This window comes from Pezoporus flaviventris, unplaced genomic scaffold, assembly GCF_033815535.1.
Source record: "Pezoporus flaviventris isolate CSIRO_AGI_PZ_B2104156 unplaced genomic scaffold, CSIRO_AGI_Pfla_v1 ptg000025l, whole genome shotgun sequence".
In the NCBI taxonomy this organism is placed as follows: domain Eukaryota; kingdom Metazoa; phylum Chordata; class Aves; order Psittaciformes; family Psittacidae; genus Pezoporus; species Pezoporus flaviventris.
In genome coordinates, this window is record NW_026892573.1 from 24344529 (window position 1) to 24365422 (window position 20894).

The window sequence follows — 20894 nt, forward strand, 5'->3', positions numbered from 1 at the left end:
AGCGCCGATAGCGCACCGGCGAGCAGCCGCCCCAGCGGGTCGGGGATGGAACGTACAAAAACACAAAGGAAAAGTGGCCGGACGGTTCTGGGTGCAAAGTGCTGGAAGTTTGTAAGTGCAACTCTGCGTTTGTAATTACGGTCTGAAGAGGGGCTGGCTTTTTAGCTTGTTTTTTTTCCCCCCCTTTCTTGAAACTGTACTTGAAACTATTCAATATCTGGGAGTATAAGGGAAAGTACGCGAGAGGAGTTCTTTGCCTGGGTTCGTAGATTGTTGCTTTTATTACTAAGGGGGGAAATAAGCGCTGAAAACAGTACGGATTTTATCCAGTGGCTGGATTAACAGCAGGCGAAGCGTGGTCTGGAAGTCCACTGACTGACATTGTTCCGGAGCGGGGGATCCGTCTCTCTTATTTTTAGAGGAACTACAATTTAGCGGCAGACAGTTGGACACGGTGATAAACCGAAGAGTGGCTAGCAAAGAGCGGGCGAGAGAAACGAGAAAGCACAAAGACTAAACTAAGCCGAGCAGCCTCCACCTCCTTCTCCGGCTCTTTATTTGCATATTTACTAAAGACTTTAGGAAAAAAGAAATAAATAGAGAAAAAAGAACCCACCACCAACCCCACTCCACCAAATCGGGATTTTCGGGCCGCCGGGGGTTTCTCCGTGCCGCCGAGCACGCCCATGCCTTAAATTTCCACTTCAAGGAATAAGCCCCCCGCTCCCCCGAAATGAAATAAACCCAATAAACCTGCCAAGTCTCACTCATTCCCGAGGGAGATCTCCTTCGCACAGGGATTCATTTCGGAGGCAGCGGCTCGCTTTATCTTTTTTCCGCCCCCCTTCCCCCGGCGGATCCCCCCCGTACCCCGTTCCCCGGGCGTCCCCCGACCCCCTGTCCCCTGCCCGGCCGATGCTGGCCCGACCCTAACGATCCCCTCCCTTTGCCCCGTCCTCCCGCTCTCCCCGATCTGTCAGCCCCCCGCGGGGCCGTCACCGCCCGGGGGCCGGGTCGGGGTGGGCCGGGGGCGCGAGGCTGACCGCCCTCCGCCCCGCCGCCAGCCCCCGGCTCGGGCTCCCGCCGCTGCCCCCGCCTCTCCCCCCCCTCCTCCGCCTATCTCCATGCGGCAGTGAGCACCGACCCATCCGGAGGGCCAGGACCGGCAGGCAGCGATGGGCGACACGGCTCCCCCCCAGGCCGCGGGGCTGGGGGCCGGGCTGCTGGGGGGGGGCCCGGCGGCGCCCCGTGTGCACAGCGCCATCGTGGAGCGGCTGCGGGCCCGCATCGCCGTGTGCCGCCAGCACCACCTCAGCTGCGAGGGGCGCTACGAGCGGGGCCGCGCCGAGAGCTCCGACCGTGAGCGGGAGAGCACCTTGCAGCTCCTCCACCTCGTGCAGCAGGGGCAGGGCGCCCGCAAGGCCGGCAAGCACCACAAGGCGCCCGCCGCCGCCGCCGCAGGACCGGGCACCGCAGCGGCCGCCGCCGCCGCCGCCGCGCCGCCGGACTACCACCAGCACCTCCTCAGCAACGGCGGCATCAACGGCGAGCAGCCGGCGGGGGAGCAGCGCGCCTCGGCACTCCTGGCGGTGAGTCACAGCGCCCCCTGCCCGCGGGGAGGGGCTGCACGCGGGGCGACAGGGAGAACCCCCCCGGGATCCCCTCAGGGCACCCGGCCCCGCAGCCATCCCTCCGGTGAGGCGCGAAGGTGGGGCCGGCTCCGAGGCCTGTCCCCACCCGAGGGCGGTCCTGGAGGGCTGTCCGTGTCCGCCCGGCTCGGCCCGCTGTGCTTCATGCCCCCTGTGTTGGGTCCTGCGAGGCGGTGGGCCCCGCTGTGGCACGGAGGGTGTGAAGAGCAGAGGGCAGGTCTGCGCGGCCCGGGGCAGGGCAGCTGAGGCACGTGTCTTCCCTCAAAGCCATTCTGGGACTTCTGGGCTTGGTTTTTCGTCTTTGAAGCAGTTTGTGGTCCTAAAAACGTGTTGTGTGCCCCTGTCATTACCCTGTGAGGCGGTGACAGCAGGCGTCCCCGAGGAGGGGCACTGGCGGTAAGCTCATAGTGCATCCCCAAGCAGGGGTGAGAAGTAGTGCTACTGCTTCGTTCGTGCTAAGATTTGCCCCCCCTGCCCCATATTATCCCATCCAGTAGCAGCTTCAGACAGTGATTTCCACTCTAGGCAACAGTTTGTTGCTGCCTCCCTCAGCCTTGGCTGGTTTATATGCATGAGGCAGATGGGCAGCGCTGAGAAGCAAGAGCCAGTGTCCGGTTGTGCCCAGCCGGTGGTTGCAGGCAGCTCACAGTGACATCCCCCTGAGCTGGCACCTCCAGAAAGGGCTGGGTTGTTGTTACCACCGTGCGGGTTCCACCGAGCAGCGTTACATGAGTTTTCCAGGTACCGCCGCGTTGTAAATGGCAGGTTGGACCTTGTTCAACTGGAAATCACTCTGAACATACCAAGGAGGCGAAGCTTTGTCTCCTGTTACTTTGTTACGAGCAGTCCGCGTACCTTGCTTTTGAAAGCGTGTGCTGCGCGGTGCTGCCGTCCAACCCCTAATTCTCGGCACACATGTGAAATATTAAGAGTGACTGCGTCCTGATAGGCCCGTGCCTGCTATTGGAACGGCTGAAAATAGATCTCTCCCTCCGCTCCAGACTTCAAACTTATCCTTCTCAGTGCCTGACGTATGCTAAAACGGGACCTTTGTGGTTGTTTCTCCCTTCTTCCCTGGGAGCTCGCTGCGGTGCGTGGATCGACGCTGGGGGCTGCGTTGCTCAGCATCATTCGTGAGAGTGATGATGTAAGCGTGAACGCGATAACATTGTGTCCAAAGGGAGCTTAGGCGATTCGACCTGACTCAGTGCTCAGATTAAATCTCCCCACGTTCCTTGTCACAATCAAGAAAGCCATTATCTTATTTTTCCAGCGTGTATTGATGAAATGCATTGCACTTGTCATGTGGGGAGAAAAAGGCCTTTTGCCTAATAATGTATGTCCCAGAAAAAATCCACTTTCTGAAATCAGGGAACAGGCCGATGTGTTTTGTTTTGGTTTGGGTTTTTTATTTCACTTGTTTTGCTAGTTGTTACTATTATCATGAGATAGCTGGAGGCAGCTGTTTGACAGTGCTAAATGAAACAGCTCCAAAGGAAATACTGGAAGATTTTCATCTTTGAAATTCAGAGAAGTTGTCCTTGTTTCTGGAATACCACTTGTGATTGTTACCCAGCTCTCTGCTGGACAGTGCCACGTAGGACCCTCACCCCTCATTGCAAGATGATAACTCCATGCAATGCCTGCCTTTGACAAGAGAAAGGTCTGACAAAGTCTCCCCCAGTTTTGCATGCTAGTGTTCAGTAATCCTGCTGACAAGGTACGTGACTTCACTGAGCATGACGTTTGAGGCCCTGAACCATGTTTTGACACTGAAGAAATCCTGGCTCATGAAGCAGTATTGTTGTAATGGTATCACTGCACATCACTGATCCTCCCACTCTGTGCTTGACACAGCCATTCCTCATTTGCTGCTCTGGTAGGACTGCCTAATTAAGCAGCAGAGAAAAGCATGGGTTCGAAGTCACGTCTCTGTGTCACAGAGGCACATGTTCCCATCACCGAGAGCTCCTTAGAATATTGTTGTGAATACTGAAAAGGAAAAGCAAATCACAGTGTCTGGGATGAGTTCAAGGGGCAAAGGGTCATACCCCAGGTAGTGCAGCACTCTGCTCCTGTACTTGAAAATGCAGAGGGCGGGGACAAGCCAGGAAATTGCCAGGTTTTGGTTTTGCTCCAGCCATAGCTGAAGGAGAAATTTGCTCTACCAGTTATTCCAAGGGTGCTTGAACAAGAGGAAGGACAAGGCAGACTGAGCCTGTTGTCCTGTGTGTTATAAATAGGTGGAGAAGAGAACCATCTTAAGCAGAATTCATCTGCTGTGGGGTGTTTCCCCAGAGGAAATCCAGTAGAAGCTTTATATGCACTGTTCCTCTAATTCTAGACTTTTGTGTACAACAGACAGCAGGTCTGGGGTGTGCAGGGTCCTGGAACAAGGTGCACCTCTAAGCTTCAGTTATGGCAAGTGCAGCTTCAGCATAGGGAAGCACAAGAGGAGTGTTTGTGAGTCTCACACTGAGCATGGGAGGTTGGACACACATCTCTGACTCCATGGGGGTATTGCAAAGCTCCACCTGCCTTGCTGTGGGTCCACCAGTTAAAAAAGCCGACTCAGATAAGTACAAAGGCAGCCATAACTCTTTGGGGAGTTCTGGCTATCAGAGCACTGGCTGCAAAACCGAGATTATCCCCATGCTTCCTCTCCTGAAAATAGCTGGGTTGTTTCTTTAGCTCTGCAGGTCCCACTGCTCTTGTTACACGTGTGCCTGTCATATTTAGTGGCATTGGATGGGTCGTTTACGCAGTTGTACTCAAGAGTAAATATTTGACACTTGATAACATTTGAAACAATGTTCACTTGAACATATCAAAGAGCTTGAAGTGATTATCTAGTTGTTGATACTATTAGTTGATAATGATCTTTTCCCAGTGGACAGTTTAAAACTGAAGAGAGAGTTTTTAGTGGGGTTTGGTTTAGGCTTAATTTGGCAGCGTTACTTTGATTTTTGAGAAGGCATCTTTGGTAGCAGCATGTTCTAATTGGGGAGTGGAGACCAGATTTTTTAGGACCAATGGATGTGGGTACATGTGAAGGAGAAATTTATTCTCCAGGACATGACTAGGAAAGCTTTAGTGCTTTCTGCCTCCCTGCATTTCCCAAGAGCTGACATTTGTTTATTTATATGGTGGTGTTACTTTTCATGGTGCAGAGTGGAGCAGATAAAATATTCTGTCTTTCTTTTATACATACATCTCTATGTATGTATATGTCCTCCAGCACTTCACTGTTTATATTATTTATGTTACATGTAAACAGTTAGCTTTGGAGGGCATTCCTCAGTGGCTTAAGCGCTGAATTGGTAATACCGAAGCTCTTGCACTGCAGTTTCAAATCTCCAGCAGCCAATTCATTCCTTCATTCTTCTGACACAGGCTGAGCACTGTTCGTTTTGCTCTGTGCATGTTGTGGACCCTGTTTCATGGACATTGTTATATTAGTCTGGTCATGTTCTTTCATTGCAGCCATCACACCAGTAGCTCTGAGTGTGTTAAGTGGTGTTTGTCATCAGTCACATGGGATATGTTCTACTTTCACCCACCTCAAATTTGTGCTGAATTTATTGTTATAAGGATTAGTTTAAAATGTTAATTAAATCTATTAATGTTTTCAGTACTCATAAGAGTGGCTGTGAAAGTGGCCTGCTCCCCAGATGTAGTCTGCAAGCAGGTGAAAGAGAGAAGGGAAAACAGTCCCATAAAGACAGTGTAGCCAAGGAAGAGGGTAATGGGCTAGTTCCCCTACTCCCCTAAATTCTCATCAATGGCAGAATAGATCTGGAAGAGTCAATGGGTTTGTCCCAGTTCCCTGAGGACCTCAGTGGAAGACAGGGCTGCCTGAGTGGGGCCAAGTTTGGCTTGTGAACCTCAGTTTAGGCAGTTATGTTGTGCGGAGATCCTTTAATGTTCATGGAAGCCCTGACTTTGTTTCCTAATAACTTTTTTTATGATCCGCGCTGTACTTGCTGAGGTTTGGCCTCCCCTGTGCTAACATTAATGATCCTCAACTATTTTAAAAGGGAGGATTGTGCTCTGGTATCTTTGGCCCAAGTTTAGACTTTCCCCATCTCCCAAGCTCTTTGTTTGCTAGGTGGCTGGCAGGGTTGCCTGAAGGAATAGATGTGTTTTCCGGTTCTGGACATAGGTGACTTTTGGAAGTGCTCTGAAGGAAGCAGTATAAGGTGAGCAGCTATGGGGTAAAATGACATTATGGAGTGGTGAGCAGAAGTGGGTTCTGCAAAGCTGGGGTGGGATCTTTTGACTAACAAAGTTTGGTGCCAGAGCAATGAAATGTTCTGTTTGTGAGGTGAAGGACCACTGTCTGCCCCTTATGCTTCTGCTGGAGCAAAGCTGGGTTCTGATAAATTCAGTGTACGTAACCAAGTCAGGTAAAATGAGTAACTTACATTGCCTGTGGGGGTACAAAACTTTGCGCTGCTATCATGGGCCCTCTGGCCTGCTGGGTGCCATTTGGTTAGGGTAGACATGGGCACCATTTAAAATCTTTGCTGCCCTTGACCGTGAGACATTTTCTGAGCCAAACTCAAGAAGACCCTGGAAGCTGCATAAAAGCTATTCCTAATGAAAAGTCCAGCAAGTTAATTTGTAAATGTATGCCCGCATAGGAGCCTTTTCAGTCCTAGCTCTCCAATCAAGTCACTTGCCTCCTTTGAAGCCTTTCAAGTTTTGAATATATTTGATGAAAGTCTCCTGCATTCTGAAACTGTTTAACACTGTTTCCACCACCAAAGTTTCTGTAGGTAACAACCAGATCAACAGTTTGTCTGACAGGACTTGACATACTCTCCAAGGCTAACCCATGGGCTCCTTAACTTCCGTGACTATTACAGCGGGTCCTCTGATAGAGCCCTTGCACCCCCTCCAGTACTCAGATTGAGTTCCTGATTTGTAGCACCACAACAAAGGAGAGTGATGCACAGCTTCTCTTCCTTTCGTGCTAGGAAGCGTGACTCCAGTAAACTGCTAGCCACTCTGTGGGGAAATCTGAACCTTAGGAAGGTACACCTGAGTCAGAGAAGCTGCTATGCTGAAACTCTGACTTCACTATCATTACTTCTCCCCTTGCAAAGAACAATGCCTGCAGAAGGTGTATGTGAGGTTTGGTTAACTTGCAGTGACCAAAAAACCCCAGCAGCTAGGTTAGTCAGCAGATTAAGAAAGGCATAACATGCCTCTTCCTAACTGCTGTCGACGGTCCTGTCTACCAAGATACCATCTTCAGAGGCTAATTGTAGTCTGCCTTTCTTATCAAATATGTTGGCTCACAAAAACTTCACCCATGGCTCATTACTGGAGAAGAAGGGGGCTCTATCCTGGTCCCTTTGACAACTTTGGGAAGGGTAGTATCTTCACTGATGCATTTATATTGCACCTATGTGGTGTAGAAGGAGCTGGAAGCTGGCAAGCTGCTCCTGCTGACAAAGCAGTGGCATAGAGGTGCCAGCCCTGCCAGCAAGCTTCTCTGTGACCTTGTGCATGTCTCCTGTTGTGCCACTGTTTCTCTTCTGTGCTTGAGCTCTTCAGGCGGCACCGTATCACTGCCCAGCCATGGGACACTGGTCTCTGCTGAGGGTGGAGTTCTACATGACAGTGACCTAACACCATCACAGGAAGGTAATTAAACCACTATGCAACACTTTAGAGGGCACAAACTCAGTTACACGGTGTGCAGAAAAACTTTAGCCACCTGGCTGCTTGAAGAGAAGAGGAACAAGATCTTTGGCGTCTTTGGCCTCTTCATGGTGTCTGCATATGAGTGTTCCCAGGGATAGTAATCCCAGCAGCAGTAGCATGAAGCTGATGGGATTCACAACAGGGCTGTCTTTTCCACAAATCTGAATCAGCGGCTGTAAACCTTACTCATATCATGCTGCTACAGTTTGGAACAGCTTTGAGCAGTAAAAGAGGCAGTGGTCTTGGCTGCAAAAAAGGAGTTGGTGCCAACTTAACAGTATTAAGAGACAGATTTATTTATTTTTTTTAGATGAAAGCATAAACTATTTATGGCCCAGATTTGCCATGAAAAGCTTCCTATAGCCACTTGAGAGCCAAATTGTGAATTTTTCATGCCTTGTCAAGTTCTTCCAAAGTATTATTAGATGCAGGTAATCAATCCGTAATTGTACTAAAGTGCCAACACCAATACATAACACAAAATACCTTCAACTCTCAAGCAACAGTTCTTAGGTAAGAGTGCTAAACCCTCAGTGTTTCTACTCTGGTCTCTAGGATCTATTCAACAGATTACTCCTGTTATTTCACTTCCATAGACCTAAGTTTCCTCTATTTATCCCCTTTGTAAAGTGCATTGAGATCTGATGGTTTGATGACTTAGAAGCCAAATTCATTATTGATGGAGCCTAAGACAGGAGATTTGAATGTTTGCTTTGGCAAAGCCACAGGCAATGTTTACAAGTTGATGGATTCTTCTTATTTGACTTCTGTGTCTTCGGCCTTAGAGGTGCACTCAAATCGCCTTTGACCCACAGGCATGAGTACTGGAAATACAAGCCCAAATGAGTCTTTCATCTAATCAAATTACTCCCAGAGCTGGGTTTTTATGGCACCACGTTGCCAAGATTCACAGTAAAAGTGCAAGATGTGGCAGTGCCCCTTCCTTTTAGGAGAGAAAAGCGTTTTCCAACTTTTCATTCATAATCACAAATGTACCATTCATATTTTCTTGCTTTACTTGCTGTTGATTCTGCACCAGTTTGTACTCAAATTAGCCTCTCAATTAAGTTGGATGTGTCCAAACACTTCATGTTCTTGATGCTCCAGCAAAGTGGGAGCAAAGTGGGACTGGAACTGAAAGCATACACTTAAGAAGTCATCTGTGCTCCATTGAGGCTGCAGCTGCACCACAGCACTAGCAGGTGGGAGCCACCTTGTCCTGCATGTGTTGCCTCCCATCTGGTAGCAATGGAGGAAGGTTCATGTTTATGGCTGAAGGTGGGAGAAAGACTCAGAAATACTTCTTAGTGGAATACCTTACACAGAATTCCAACACACTCACTGAAAAATTCATTTTGGGATTAATTTGAAAGCACGTCATGCCCATGGCTTCACATACAGGTGTTGGCAGTTCCCTGAAGAAATTCCTTTTGTTCAGAAATGGCTCCTGTAGCTGTTCTTATCTGTGTCACTCAGTTACGATTGTGCTGCACTTGCAAACCCAGATGAATCAAGGTGCAGAGATATTAGTACTGATTAAAAACGGGTGTGAAAGTGCTTCTGACACAGTGAGGAAGCTGGTCTTGCGAACCTATTTACCTGCTGCCTGAGCCTACAGCGGGCTGAAAGACCTGCTAAGTTCCTGGGCTAACAGATGAAACCCCAGGAAGGTTCATCCTGGCTATTCTGTTTTGAGACAAAACATGCTATTGTGCAAAAGTCATCCCCGTGGTACCCTGGCTTTATTACAGAGCTCTGCAGGCACCTCCCTAGAGTAGGTGTTACACAAACACCCAGTGAGGACTGTGCCCTTCCCCACATACCTTAGGGCCTCAAGAGACAAGATAGACAAAGGATGGAAGGAGGAACAGAAGCACAGAAAGGTCAAGTGTCTTGCCCAAGGTCAAACAGCAGGTCAGTGGCAGAGCTGGGAACGGAGCCCAGATTTCCTGACTCCTAGTCCAGCACTCTATTAATCATCTCTTTGCTTTGTGTTCTGTGGCCTGTTACTGTCCATAGGAAATGTGAGGATGACTTTCCGACAGCTACAGATTTACTTCTTAGTTTTGGAAACTATTGATCATCAACAGATTATTGAGATAAAGGGGTCATGTACTGGGCATATGCACTCAAGGATTCAGAACTAAGTGCTTTAAGTATTGATTTCATTCCGTGACATTCAAAAGCTGTATTTCGTAATCCCAAATGTCTCTTCTAAGTCAGTTTTTTAGTCTTTTTCCCTTACATTGTGTACCAAGTGGTTTGTTTTTACAGAGTTACTCATCACAGTTGAACTCCACATTGGTGCTTGCCCTATAAATTATTTCTTCCTTGAAAATAAGTTACAGCAGTTATTTAGTTAGCAGGGCTTTTCTTCTCTGTGGAATTTACCGCTGAAACAGTCAGAAAAACAGAGTCAAAAGTCCTGAGACACTTCTGATTCTTACTTATTTTCATTCCTCACCATGCAATGGATTCAGTTTTCAAAGGATTTCAATGGAATTATCTTGACCACAAAGTTAATTACACCTGTGAGATTCCTTTTATTCTTCCCCAAAACTGTGACTTGAGGCAAAACTCTGGCTACTGTGGTAATGACTTACGAGAGGCTCTTGTAAACAATAGTATAATCACTTTCTTATAGTCATGGCAACAGTGCTTAAGCAATGAGCTTGCTGAACATAATGTGCGCTGTCTCCACTGAGTAGCTGTAGCAGTGCTGAAGTGTGTATGCTGCTCATTTTCAGAGGACTCGGGGACATAAATTATTCAGGAAAACAACACTGCTTCAGAATGCGTCTTTGAAACTGTTGTATTTTGTACCAGCCAAAGAAAGATGCTTATTGGTGCTGGCAGGGCTGTGTCTAATTACTGTATGACAGTGCACTCCTTGGGTCAGGTCCTCCCCTCCTGAATTTAAGGGTCTGTCTCAAACCACTTGAGAACTGTGCTACCTGTTGGCAGGGTCATGCTTCCCCTGGTAAGGTTTGCCGCAGTGTGAGATCCCTGACGGGGAGGGCAGAAGGGCTCAGGAGGATGCATCCTGCACATATGCATGGTGTGACAGGCTGTGCCTTGATGCTGAGGCAGGAACTTATTTAAATGAACAAGGGGTTCACTCCAGCAGGGCTGATGCCTTCCTTGGCCCAGAGGATCACCTGGATCCCCATTCAGTGGGTTAGGGAGGCACCTTGGACAGTGGACGGCTTCAGAGGAAGCTTCAGAATTGAACCCCAAGATGAGGAGTTGTCTCTGATGTTTCTGTTTATTTTGTTTTCACAGCTCTCTCATTCAAATAACTAGACCTGGAGGAAAGACCTTGTTGGCAACAGTTGTTGTTTTGGGATGAGTCATTCCACCAGATTTCTGAAATGCCACCCCAGTGACAGTTGGCGAAAATGCTGCATGGGCTGTTCAGTTTATGTTTTTCACTTTGGAAAATCAGACCATTTATTTAGGGTTCTGTTGCTTTAGAAACCATCTCAAGACACTCCAACATCTTACCCTTTCCCATTCCCTTTCCTATTCCCATTCCCTTCTTCCTTTTTCCTTTCCCTTTTTCTTTTCCCCTTCTTCCCCTCTCCTTCCTTCCCTTTCCTTTCCCCCTTTTCCCTTTTTTCCCTTTCCCCCCTTTTTCCTCATTGTTGTGGTAGCTCAATATCTGAGCTTCTGAGTCTTTATTTTGATCAGATTGGCCCCTCCTGAAACCGCCTATAGGAATTACTGTGCACATGGCACTGTGGATTCATCAGCCTAATGCAGGATCAGGCTCTCTATTCCTTGCCATTGTGCTAATTTATAGCTAATTATTTTGTTTTCCAAAGAAATGCACTCTCTCTGCTCCTCTAAAAGCTTTTGCTTCATCATCCTTCCAAGCTAGATACACTTGGTCTTCAACGTGGGGCTGCTTACCTCTGTGGCCCAGTTCCCGGAAACAGTTATGCATGTGGTTAATTGTGCACACATGGGTAGTCGCACTGAAATCAAGATGTGTAGAATTAAGCAAGTCTAGAACTATTTGCAGGCTTTGGTCTTTGTTCAACAAGCAGGCCTCAGCCTGGCTCAAGTCCATGACATGCTACAAAAAGGAATCAAATTCAAAAGTAAGTAGTGTATTAATTACCAAGTGACTGATTTCCTTAAACCGGTTAATTCTGTACTTTTAAAAGCTCCTTTCCATTTTTCCTGCAAATCTGATTGCCCTTCCTTTCGCACTCATTTTTCCTCCTCGCTGCTCAACTCCCAGCAGACCTGAGCTGCCAGCCACATGATCCCCTTTCATAATGATTTGAGTTCCGATGTTTCTTTTTTCCTATCAACTTTGTGTATAGCCATGATGGTTCCTAGGACGTATTTTGGCCAACTTTTAAGGAGAGAGAGACCCAGTGTTTCAGACATTCATTTCCAAGTGCAGTATTAAATATAATCCTTATAATTATAGCACTGCCACTTGGACCACTGTAGTTCAGGCTATGTCAATATGTTGTCAAAAGCTCTCTTTTTCAGGAGCTAGAACTCAGTCATGTTGCTTGAATTGAGATGTGATGGCCAGCAGCTGCAGACACACACTGGCCCCATCCCCATGCCTCCCTGCTTTTTCTTTCCTTTTACCACAAAATCCTCTTGCTTTCCCTCAAGGTCATGAGTTTACAGAACAGAGATAATGGTTGATTACAGGCTAAATTATTCTGAGCCACCCTTTTGGGTAAATCTAGATTGTCCTTCCAGGGGCTCCCTGAGGCAACCTGAAGGCACAATCTGCTATCTGTGATGATGGAGCACAGCCCCAGGTGCAGCTGAAGGCCGTCCTCAGGCTATGCATGGCTATCCTCTGTGTTGGAGCTCTTAGGATGCCATCAGTGTCAGGATCAGCAGCTAAGAAAGCTGTTGGCATGCCTGCGCTGGAGTCTGTGAGGCTCCTGTGTGAGCAGGGCTGGGAGCACCGCAGTCTTTTCACCTCTCATTGCCTTGGTCAGTGGCCATACAGACCTTGCTATTCATCTATGCAAAGGCATCATGACCAGGGTAATTCCCAGCAGCAGTTTATGCTGCAAGTTTAACGCACACCTTTTTAGCTCTTTGGGACCTGGGAGGAAAACCAGCTTTGAGCTGGAAACAAAAAATGGGAAAAATTGGTATCTGGTAGTTGTATAACACAATCCTGTCGGTTTTGGTACTTAAAAACCAAAACAAAACCCCAGCATTCAAAGATGAGGTATCCAGGCTTTTAAAAGTGTCACTTGCCAGTACACAGTAACTACTTTTCATAAGGCCCTTTAGTCCATGTATTTACAGGTGGACCAGAAAAGCTCTGCAGAAGTTAATCCAGGCCTTGAGTAAACAGTGTGAACTTCTAAAACATCCTGTATATACCAACCATATGTAAGGCTTTTGACGTACATTTGTACCACACACAATACATTTGAGGGGCCTGACAGAGCCAGGATGGCTGGTGAGGTCAATAACCCCCTTGCTAGTGTACTAGATTGTATGTTCATTCTGTCAAGCCCCTGAAGGGTAACTGCATTTGGATGACCAGTGTGTCGAAAGGGCTGTTTACTGAAGTGGTCCATTATGTGGTTTTCAGAGCCCTCCCCCAGGATGTACTGTCTGTGCTCGGGTCTCCCAGGCTGTCTTCAAAGCAGGCTTTTTGTCACAGGTCAGAAGGACTCTTCACCACAGCTTCTTTTGGTCATAAAACTCACACTCATCTCCTTCCCCTGGTAAAGTCCTTCTTTGCTGCCCCCCTCCTCCACTTCCCAAAGCCATCAGCCATTCCTCCTCCTCCACAGTCACCACTCTGTCACCTGGTCTGTTGCCCTCCCTCCTCTCCTTTCATGCTCCTGACACTGCTTCTTAATGTTGTTTTTCTAGCTTGGAAGGGCCATAGGGCCAGGCTAACAGAGAGATGCTGAACACATGGCTTCCACATGTTCTCATCTTCCCTCACACTGCTTCTCTAGCTGTCTTTCTCTCTGTGCTTCAACTGGAGATCTAATGACCATGAGTGCATTCTCTTCTCCTCTCATTAGTTTTATAAAGGCTGAGCTGAAAGGCCCTGCATCATTGTCACAAGAAACTTAGAGCAAAAACTTCTGAGTTAGCGTGCATTTGTAGGTTCTCTGGTGTCTCGCCACAGGCCATGGTTGCTCACAAACTGGGCATGCAGTTGTGTATGCTAAGGCTCCAGTTCAGGAAAATACTTGTTTGAAGCTAAATATATGATTAAATGCTTTTCAGTTTCAGTGCTACTTCCTTGAAGTGGGACCCTGTACTGGAGAAGCCATCTTTACTGGCCTCATTCGGAGCATGCAAAAGGTTTCAGAACAGTAGTACATCCATTATTAAATTGGGCAGGGTGGTGTGGGCAAAGCAGAAAACGTACAGGCTCTCCTGGTCATCTCTTATATTTCAACACATGCTTTGGAATCTGAGAGTCTCTCAACTCTAAATATGTTTTGGTAGTGCTGCTGCCTGCATGCAGCTGTAATGGTCTGTAATGTGATTGTGTTGCTCATGTGCAGATCATTTAAGTCAATTACAATTAAATGAAGAGCAATTAAGTCTTAGAAAGGAAATGTTCTTATCAATTTAGTAGTATTTTTATGACTGTGCTTGATGGTGTGTTGGGCCCTTGGACCCTTGGATTCCTCTCCTGCATCCCCATGGTCAATCTGGGAAGTCCAAATCTTTTTGACATAACATCTAGGCATTCATCTTCTCTGTATTGAACTGAAACCAATAGGAACTGGACACCTAATCGTGTTTTTGGATCTCAGCCTAAAATCTCTGGAGTGCTTTGGGAAATGTATCCCTAGGAGATTTTGCTTGAGTCAAGAACATAGACTTGAGCCATTGCTCACAAAAAAAAAAACAAACCCAATATGAGACATCAGTGCATCTGTCAATGAGTCATCCATCAGTGCCAGAGGTCAAAGTATTCTTTGTATTGACATAAGAAGTAGTCACCTATTTACTTTCTGAGATGATGCTTGTCCTACTAACATGACATTTTGGTTTGCTGTACAGTAAAACCACTATTTTTAAATGCCTCGTATAAAGACAGGCATTGTTGTTTCTTTAGAAGTTAGAAATATTAGAGTACAAATGTAAAAGGCCCATTTCCTTCCTTGCTTGCATGTGTGGTCTAGGAAAAATCCCAAATTGTGCTAGCAAGAGGCTGTCCAGTTTCGTTTCTTGCCAATGACCTAAGTGTTGCTCCTTTAGAGTGGGCTGAATTGTTATTTTATCATTGCCTTCTTCTGATCTGTCACTGTTTCTACTTTCCCTTTGCTTTGGCTTCTTGTTCTTCAAATATAATACTGAAAATATATATTTAAAAAATGAAGGCAATAATTTACTAAGAAGGCATTTACCCATAAAGGACTCAAGGCATACCACACACAGGCAGGTCCCAGCCAGGAAATCCAGTGTTAATGCTGAAACTCCCTCTCTCAGGCTCCCTGTTTCTCACCAGTGCTTGGTCCTTGCTGGGTGCTGGACTTCCCTGCACATGTGGAAACCGTCGATCTGAGTGTGGTGTTAGAGGCCAGTGCCAGGAGCTGAGGGCAGGAGCTGAAGGGCAAAGGAGGAGAGTGACATTTTGCTGTTAGTGCCCGAGTGTCTTTCTCTGTACAATCCTATGACATGTTAGCAAAGGAAGCTTGAAAATTACCCTGGGAATAGGAGAGTGAATTGTTGCAGAGCAGAATAATCATCCTTTCCAGGAGGAGAAAAAGAATTTGGCTCCTGCTGAGTTCATTTTTATATTTTTCAAGGAAAAAAGCCCTACTGATCCTATTTGACCAACTGCACAGCAGCAGTGCAACAGGCAACAAGTAGTCAGATCTGCTGTTTCATCAGCCCAATTACAAAACTTTCACATGTTTAGAACTTGTGCCCTTCCTTCTCTTGATACGCTTGGTTTCCTCAGATCAAACTTTCTCCCTCAACACTTAATCCCTCTTTAGCCATCACCTTTAAATGCCTCACAAACCTCTCTGTATGCTCACTTGGAAGCTTCTGTGGGCACCAGCTCCCTGCGAGTGCTTTGTCGGGGAGTCCAGAGCCATTGCCTCTCACAGGAGACAGTAGCTGCCTGACAGGACTTTGCTTCTTCTGAGATAGTCTGTAAGGGTACAAGTTCACAGGAGCAATGCACTTGGAAGCAAAACAAAGCTGCCTATAGCAAAACAAATTTAAGTCCTGCATGAAAAACTGCTGGTCAGTGTCTCTTGTAACCCCCTCTTATCTAATCTATCAGTATCTTTACTGTGTTTATTACCTTGTTATCAAGGAATGACAGGAAGGAGGCTGGAGCCTTGGTAAAAGCTCAAGGAAATGAGATGCGCTGTTGAGCAAAGGTTAAAAGCTGTACAAGCAGGGCACTGAGCATTGCAAACAGCAGATCTTGTCTTTCTCCTATCCCACTGACTTCGTGGTGGTGAGGACATGGTTGATGTTTGGACATGGACATGGGCCTGTTTGATGGGGGAAACTGAGAGACCCTATAGCCCAGATATGGGTTGTTTAATGGTTTCCTGTTTCTCAGAGGTTTTTTCCCTGCAAAATTCAAATGCAAGGTCATAGATGTCAGTAATACCTCTGATCATTTGCCTAGGAACATTATTAATGAGATATTTTTTTCTGAACAGGTCCTGTAGCTTCTGCATGCTTGGATTTCATTTGGTTTGCCTGACAGTAATGAGCAGCAGCTACTTTCAGTGTTTATTTCAAGTTAATTTTACTTATGGCACTCCTCAGTAGCCCATGGTTACGATGCTCCAGTTAATCAATCAACCCTCCTTTTCACTGCCTCCCCCTTTCATTTGTTTGTCTGCTCTTGCATCAGAGAAACACTTCCAGCAATTCCTCTTACACAGCAGTTGCTGAGGCAAAGGACTGTCTGGTTACCCCCCAGCAGAAACTCAAGAGAGCAAATGCTAAGACAGACACACACTTTGCACAGCAAGTGATTCCCAAACCAAGCAGGGCAGTTCAGCGCCCAGAGGTGCTTATAAGGGCCCACTAAGGCCCTCAGGCTTTCAAACAGGGACTGTACTGCTAGGACACAGCATCAGAAATAGAGTGGCCTCACATGAACCTCTTAGCCAGGTTGGGGATGGGGTGGTGCCAAGTCTTTCTGCAGTAGCTAGGATGAGCTGAGCAGCAGACACAGTCAGTGCCTTCCCTGCGCACAGCAGGCAGAAGGTCTGCTTGTTCATGAAAACTGACCTGAAAAAGAGAACAAAATTAAGCAGAAGCATTTGGTTCTTATTTAAACAGTCACAGCTCACTCCAGTGATGCTGCCCACTGGTGTGTGTAGGAGCTGTGGGCCAGCAGTGAATAGCAGCACTCTGATGTGGTGGTGGGTGCAGACATGAAAACCAGAGCGAGAGGTACCTGGGTCTGCTGTGACTAATGACAAGGGACACCTTTGATGTGATGTGGGCAGGGTACACCCTGAAGTAGGACAGTGGTATGAAGGACTTAACATTTTGTTTTCCCAGTGTGAGCTAAGTGATTCCTTGGCTTGCACAGGAACGTGAGGAAAATGGTTGAGAGCTTTCACCCCATCAGCCTATGAAGAGAATGAGTACCTGGTGCTGCAGAGTGAAACTGCCTGATTTGCTGACAGGAAGTGGCTTTGTGAACGGAAGGGCGCTGAAGTGGCTGGGTACAAAGCAGAAGATGAACATGTAGACCCTTGGCTAGGGCAGGACCTTCAGTTTTATACCCAATTTCGTTATTTTCTTCTGATTAACACCAGTGAGGAAAAGAAGAGAATCTGTAACGATAGCAGCAAGGCTGAAATTTCAACTCTGGTTAATAAGCCATTTGATCTTTGCTCTTGTGGTCCTGCAGGAATCCAATCTCATCTCTGGCTGAGGCATCCCCCTGGGGCTCACATCGCAATGCATGTCTGCAGCCATCACCAGTGGCACATGAGGTAGTGAGAGGGGGAATGTCATGTCCATCCTTAAGCTCCCCAGCCTATTGAAGGGAACCCTCAGCAGCTGAGGCAGACTTAACACAAAGCTCCACACTGCTTCTCTGGGTCTGTAGGTTTTGTAGGTCCTGAGGCTGTTGTGGTAGTGTATCACACAGTCCCTGGAATCCCAGGAGGGAGTTGTTTTGTTGTGTCACTGAGGTTGTGCTAGTGACCCTGTTCACAGAGAAGACAGTCAGTGCTCATGTTGCCAGTGAAATAAAAAGGATCTGGCCCAAATCTAAAGTGAAATGTTATGTTCCTAAGATAAGGAAAAATAAAATCAAAACACATTTTATAGCAGAACTCTGCTTGGATTGACTGGCTTTGTTCAGTTCATCAGTACATAATCATAGGGTAACCTCTTTCTTTGTGTCCTTGCTCATGTTAACACAGAGACTTGCATGCTAACCACTGTTTTCACCACCACCAAATTCTAGAGGTCAGAGACCTCTAGAATTAAATTTACAAGCCATCATAGTGTGGGCTGAAGAACCAGCTTTTTTAGGGTAGTAGCTGAGAGGCTCATTTCCTCTGTGGACGAGCCACAGAAATGAATGCATAACACACGCTGACCAGCGGGTTGTATTTTGGCACCTGTACTGTGCAGATGTAACCCAGCAGCTGGGGTGAAGCAGTCTTAAAATGGCATTGAATATCCGCAGATGTAACCCAGCAGGCAGGGTCAGTGGCAGAGTGAAGCAATCTGAAAATGGCACCAAACGTATCATCAGCAGGACCTCATCACACTGTGGGCATCATTCAAAGCACTGTTGATGTCAATGAGAGTGAAACTCAGTGTTAGGGTATCCAGCTTTGTGTTAGCTGCTGCAAATCCTACCAGAGCTGTTTGTGTCTATTGTGTAGAACGCTAACCCTTAAGCTAGTTACTATCCACACCAAAATATCTCTAATGCAGGTTTGAACAAGTTCATCTTGAGGGCATGGTTTAGAGCAGTTCCGCACTAACTTGGACTGAAACCTATGTAAATTAAGTGTTGTTAGTGCACCAGAATCCTGCCCATGGTTCTTGTTTGCACCATTCACCCCAAAGGATGGATACATTCTCCAACAAGTTGTACTGGACCAAGGCAAACTGCAGACCCTCTGTAGGAGGGACCATGGCCTGGAGTGCCTCAGTGACATGTGCCAGTAAAGAAAGACCGACAGTGGTGGCATTTTGCTTTGGAGACTGGCACCCTCAGGTCACTGTTCCAGCAGCAGAGATTCATACCTCCAGGCAGGCTTACCCCAAGGCCAGGCTTGCTGAAAGCACAGTCCTACCTAAGCCTCCATTTAAGCCTGAATACTCGGTGTATTATTTCCATTTTGAACCTATTCCAGAAAAATTATTTTTTCAAATGTTATAAAAATAGCTAAATAATTTTGTAAAGCCTGAAGAACATTCTTTTGCACCAGGATTTGAATTGGAAATGGCTGTTTTGGGGTCAGTTTGCCTTCAGAATTCTATTTTGTCCACAAGGGCTATGGCACTTCCAGCCTACAAAGCTTTTTTACTTTAATAAGGGCCTGAAAACTAAACAAGGAAAATGATAGCCCAAAGAAATTATAATATTGCTTATGCCAGGAAAACTGCATCCACTCTTTGTGTTTACACTGGTGAGGTTTAATAGCAGAGAACTACCCATACTGTTATCCACACTGTCACATGTACCCTCAAAGTAACCGAAACCGAGGTAGCTTTCCTTGCACAGAGCAGGTTCTTGCCATGTCTTTAGGGGAATATAAAGCCTGTGGGCATACCTGTCAATCTTTTACAAATTGCAGATCCTCTGAAAGTTCTCCAGTGCATATGATGGTTCATTTACAGCTGATTTAAGTCTTGTGGCAATCGATTTGCTTTTCTTGCTTAGCTTTCACAGACCCTTCAGAAGTAGTCCTCAGACCCTCATGGGGCTGCAGACCACACCTTGAAAACCGCTAGCTGTTAGTTTAAGTAAGATATTTTGGGGCCTTCTGGGCCTCGTTTTCTATTGCCTCGCAGCTTGTGAGGTCTTATGTACCTATTCAAAGTGCGAGTAAAACGCTACCAGATGAGGATGGTGGCGTTCTGGTGTCGGCCCTTATTTGGCCAGGTGTGAAGGACTCCAATGAAAAGCAGTAGCAGATCAGGACTCAGCGCTGTTACTGCTCCCTCTGTATGAAGATCAGCAGCAGTGCTACTCACAGCACAGAGCTGAGGAGCAGTCCTATGTGCAGAGCCATCAGCCTGCTGTTAGCCTCTGAAAGCCGGGCACTGGCCCGGCAGAAGCACACAGGGATAATCGCAGCAAGGATCAGACACCTTGGAGTGGTTCTCTTGGGCTAAGGGACTCTACTCAGTGTTGGTCTCCCCTTTGTCATGCTGTTTGCACCCCCTCAAGCCACTTACACTTTTTGGTGTTTCATGTCTTGTACATGCAGCAACAATCTTTTCCTTTAAGCAAAAGTACCTTAAGAATTGAGTGTTTCAGTTTTCTTCCCTTTAATCTCACCTAAAGCCGTTACAGAGGGTAAGGCGATCTCTGTCACTGTCTCCTTTCATGCCCAGCAATTAGCACAGGTCCATGGGCTGGGTGCAGTGCTGTCCTTCCCTGCACTAAGAGGGGAGACATGGAAGGGGCTGGAGCGATTGTTTGCTGTGTTGATGACTGTGGTGTTGCCATGGAAAAGCTGGAGACTTCAGGGGAGTTTGTGTTTTGTTGGGCAGGGAGCCAACCTGCTCTGACTTATTACAACTGTGTGAGTGAGCAAGCCATGCAGAACTTTATCCCTCTGTAGCAATTCCAAGGCAGGGAGAGAAGAAAAGGACTGGACTGCTTTAACAAGGAGGAACACAGTGCACTTTGCTGAGGCTGATTGCATTAAATACAGGAGATGCAGAAAAAAACCCTTTGCTATTTTCCACATTTTTTTTCTTTTCCTTTCTTTGGCAGAATGTGTCCACTCTCGTCTAAGGGCTGAATTCAGAGCACTGCAAATAATGAGATCTCAAGCAATCTTCCTGGAAGCCAACAGGGCCATTTAATTGGCTGTATCTGTACAGAAAGGAGCATTTAGAGCTCTGCTGAGTTCGAGTCCATTAAAATCTTTGATCTGTTCCAGAAACAAAAGTGGAAGCAGACTATACTGTTCTCATTATCTATCCTGAATGAAGTGCAAAAAGTAAATACATAGAGCAAACAGGGAAAAAAATGAATCAAGGCCCCGTCAGGGCCAGCAAAAAGTAACTGCATATGAGCTTCCCAGAGCCGGAGTAGTGCCATTATTCCCTGGAGGTAGAATTAATAGTGATGCATGCTTTCTACGAGTCACTTTCTATGGGCAGATCTCAAAGCAATTTACTAAAGCAGCCAATCCCATTACTCTCACATTAGAGAAGGAGTAACAGGGGCCACAGGGCTCATGAAGAAGTTGGACTCTGCCCGAATCCCTGGTTAGCCGCTGTCTTCTCACCACACTCTGAGTGCACAGGAAAGAGCTATAGGTTGTCAGGGTTATTCTGAAGTGTTAAACCACAGCTGCATGGTTTTATTTGTTGGAA

At 46.8% G+C, this 20894-nt stretch overlaps 1 protein-coding gene across 1 annotated transcript in view; it reads left to right on the forward strand.

Annotated features, from left to right (window-relative positions):
• Positions 1-20894, forward strand: part of MAML2 (mastermind like transcriptional coactivator 2) — a 214038-nt gene that overhangs the window by 792 nt on the left and 192352 nt on the right. The window contains exon 2 of the mRNA XM_061457844.1: positions 420-1589. Coding sequence (XP_061313828.1) covers positions 1176-1589 — 414 coding nt within the window. The 5' untranslated portion in view covers positions 420-1175. The remainder of the gene's footprint in view (positions 1-419; positions 1590-20894) is intronic.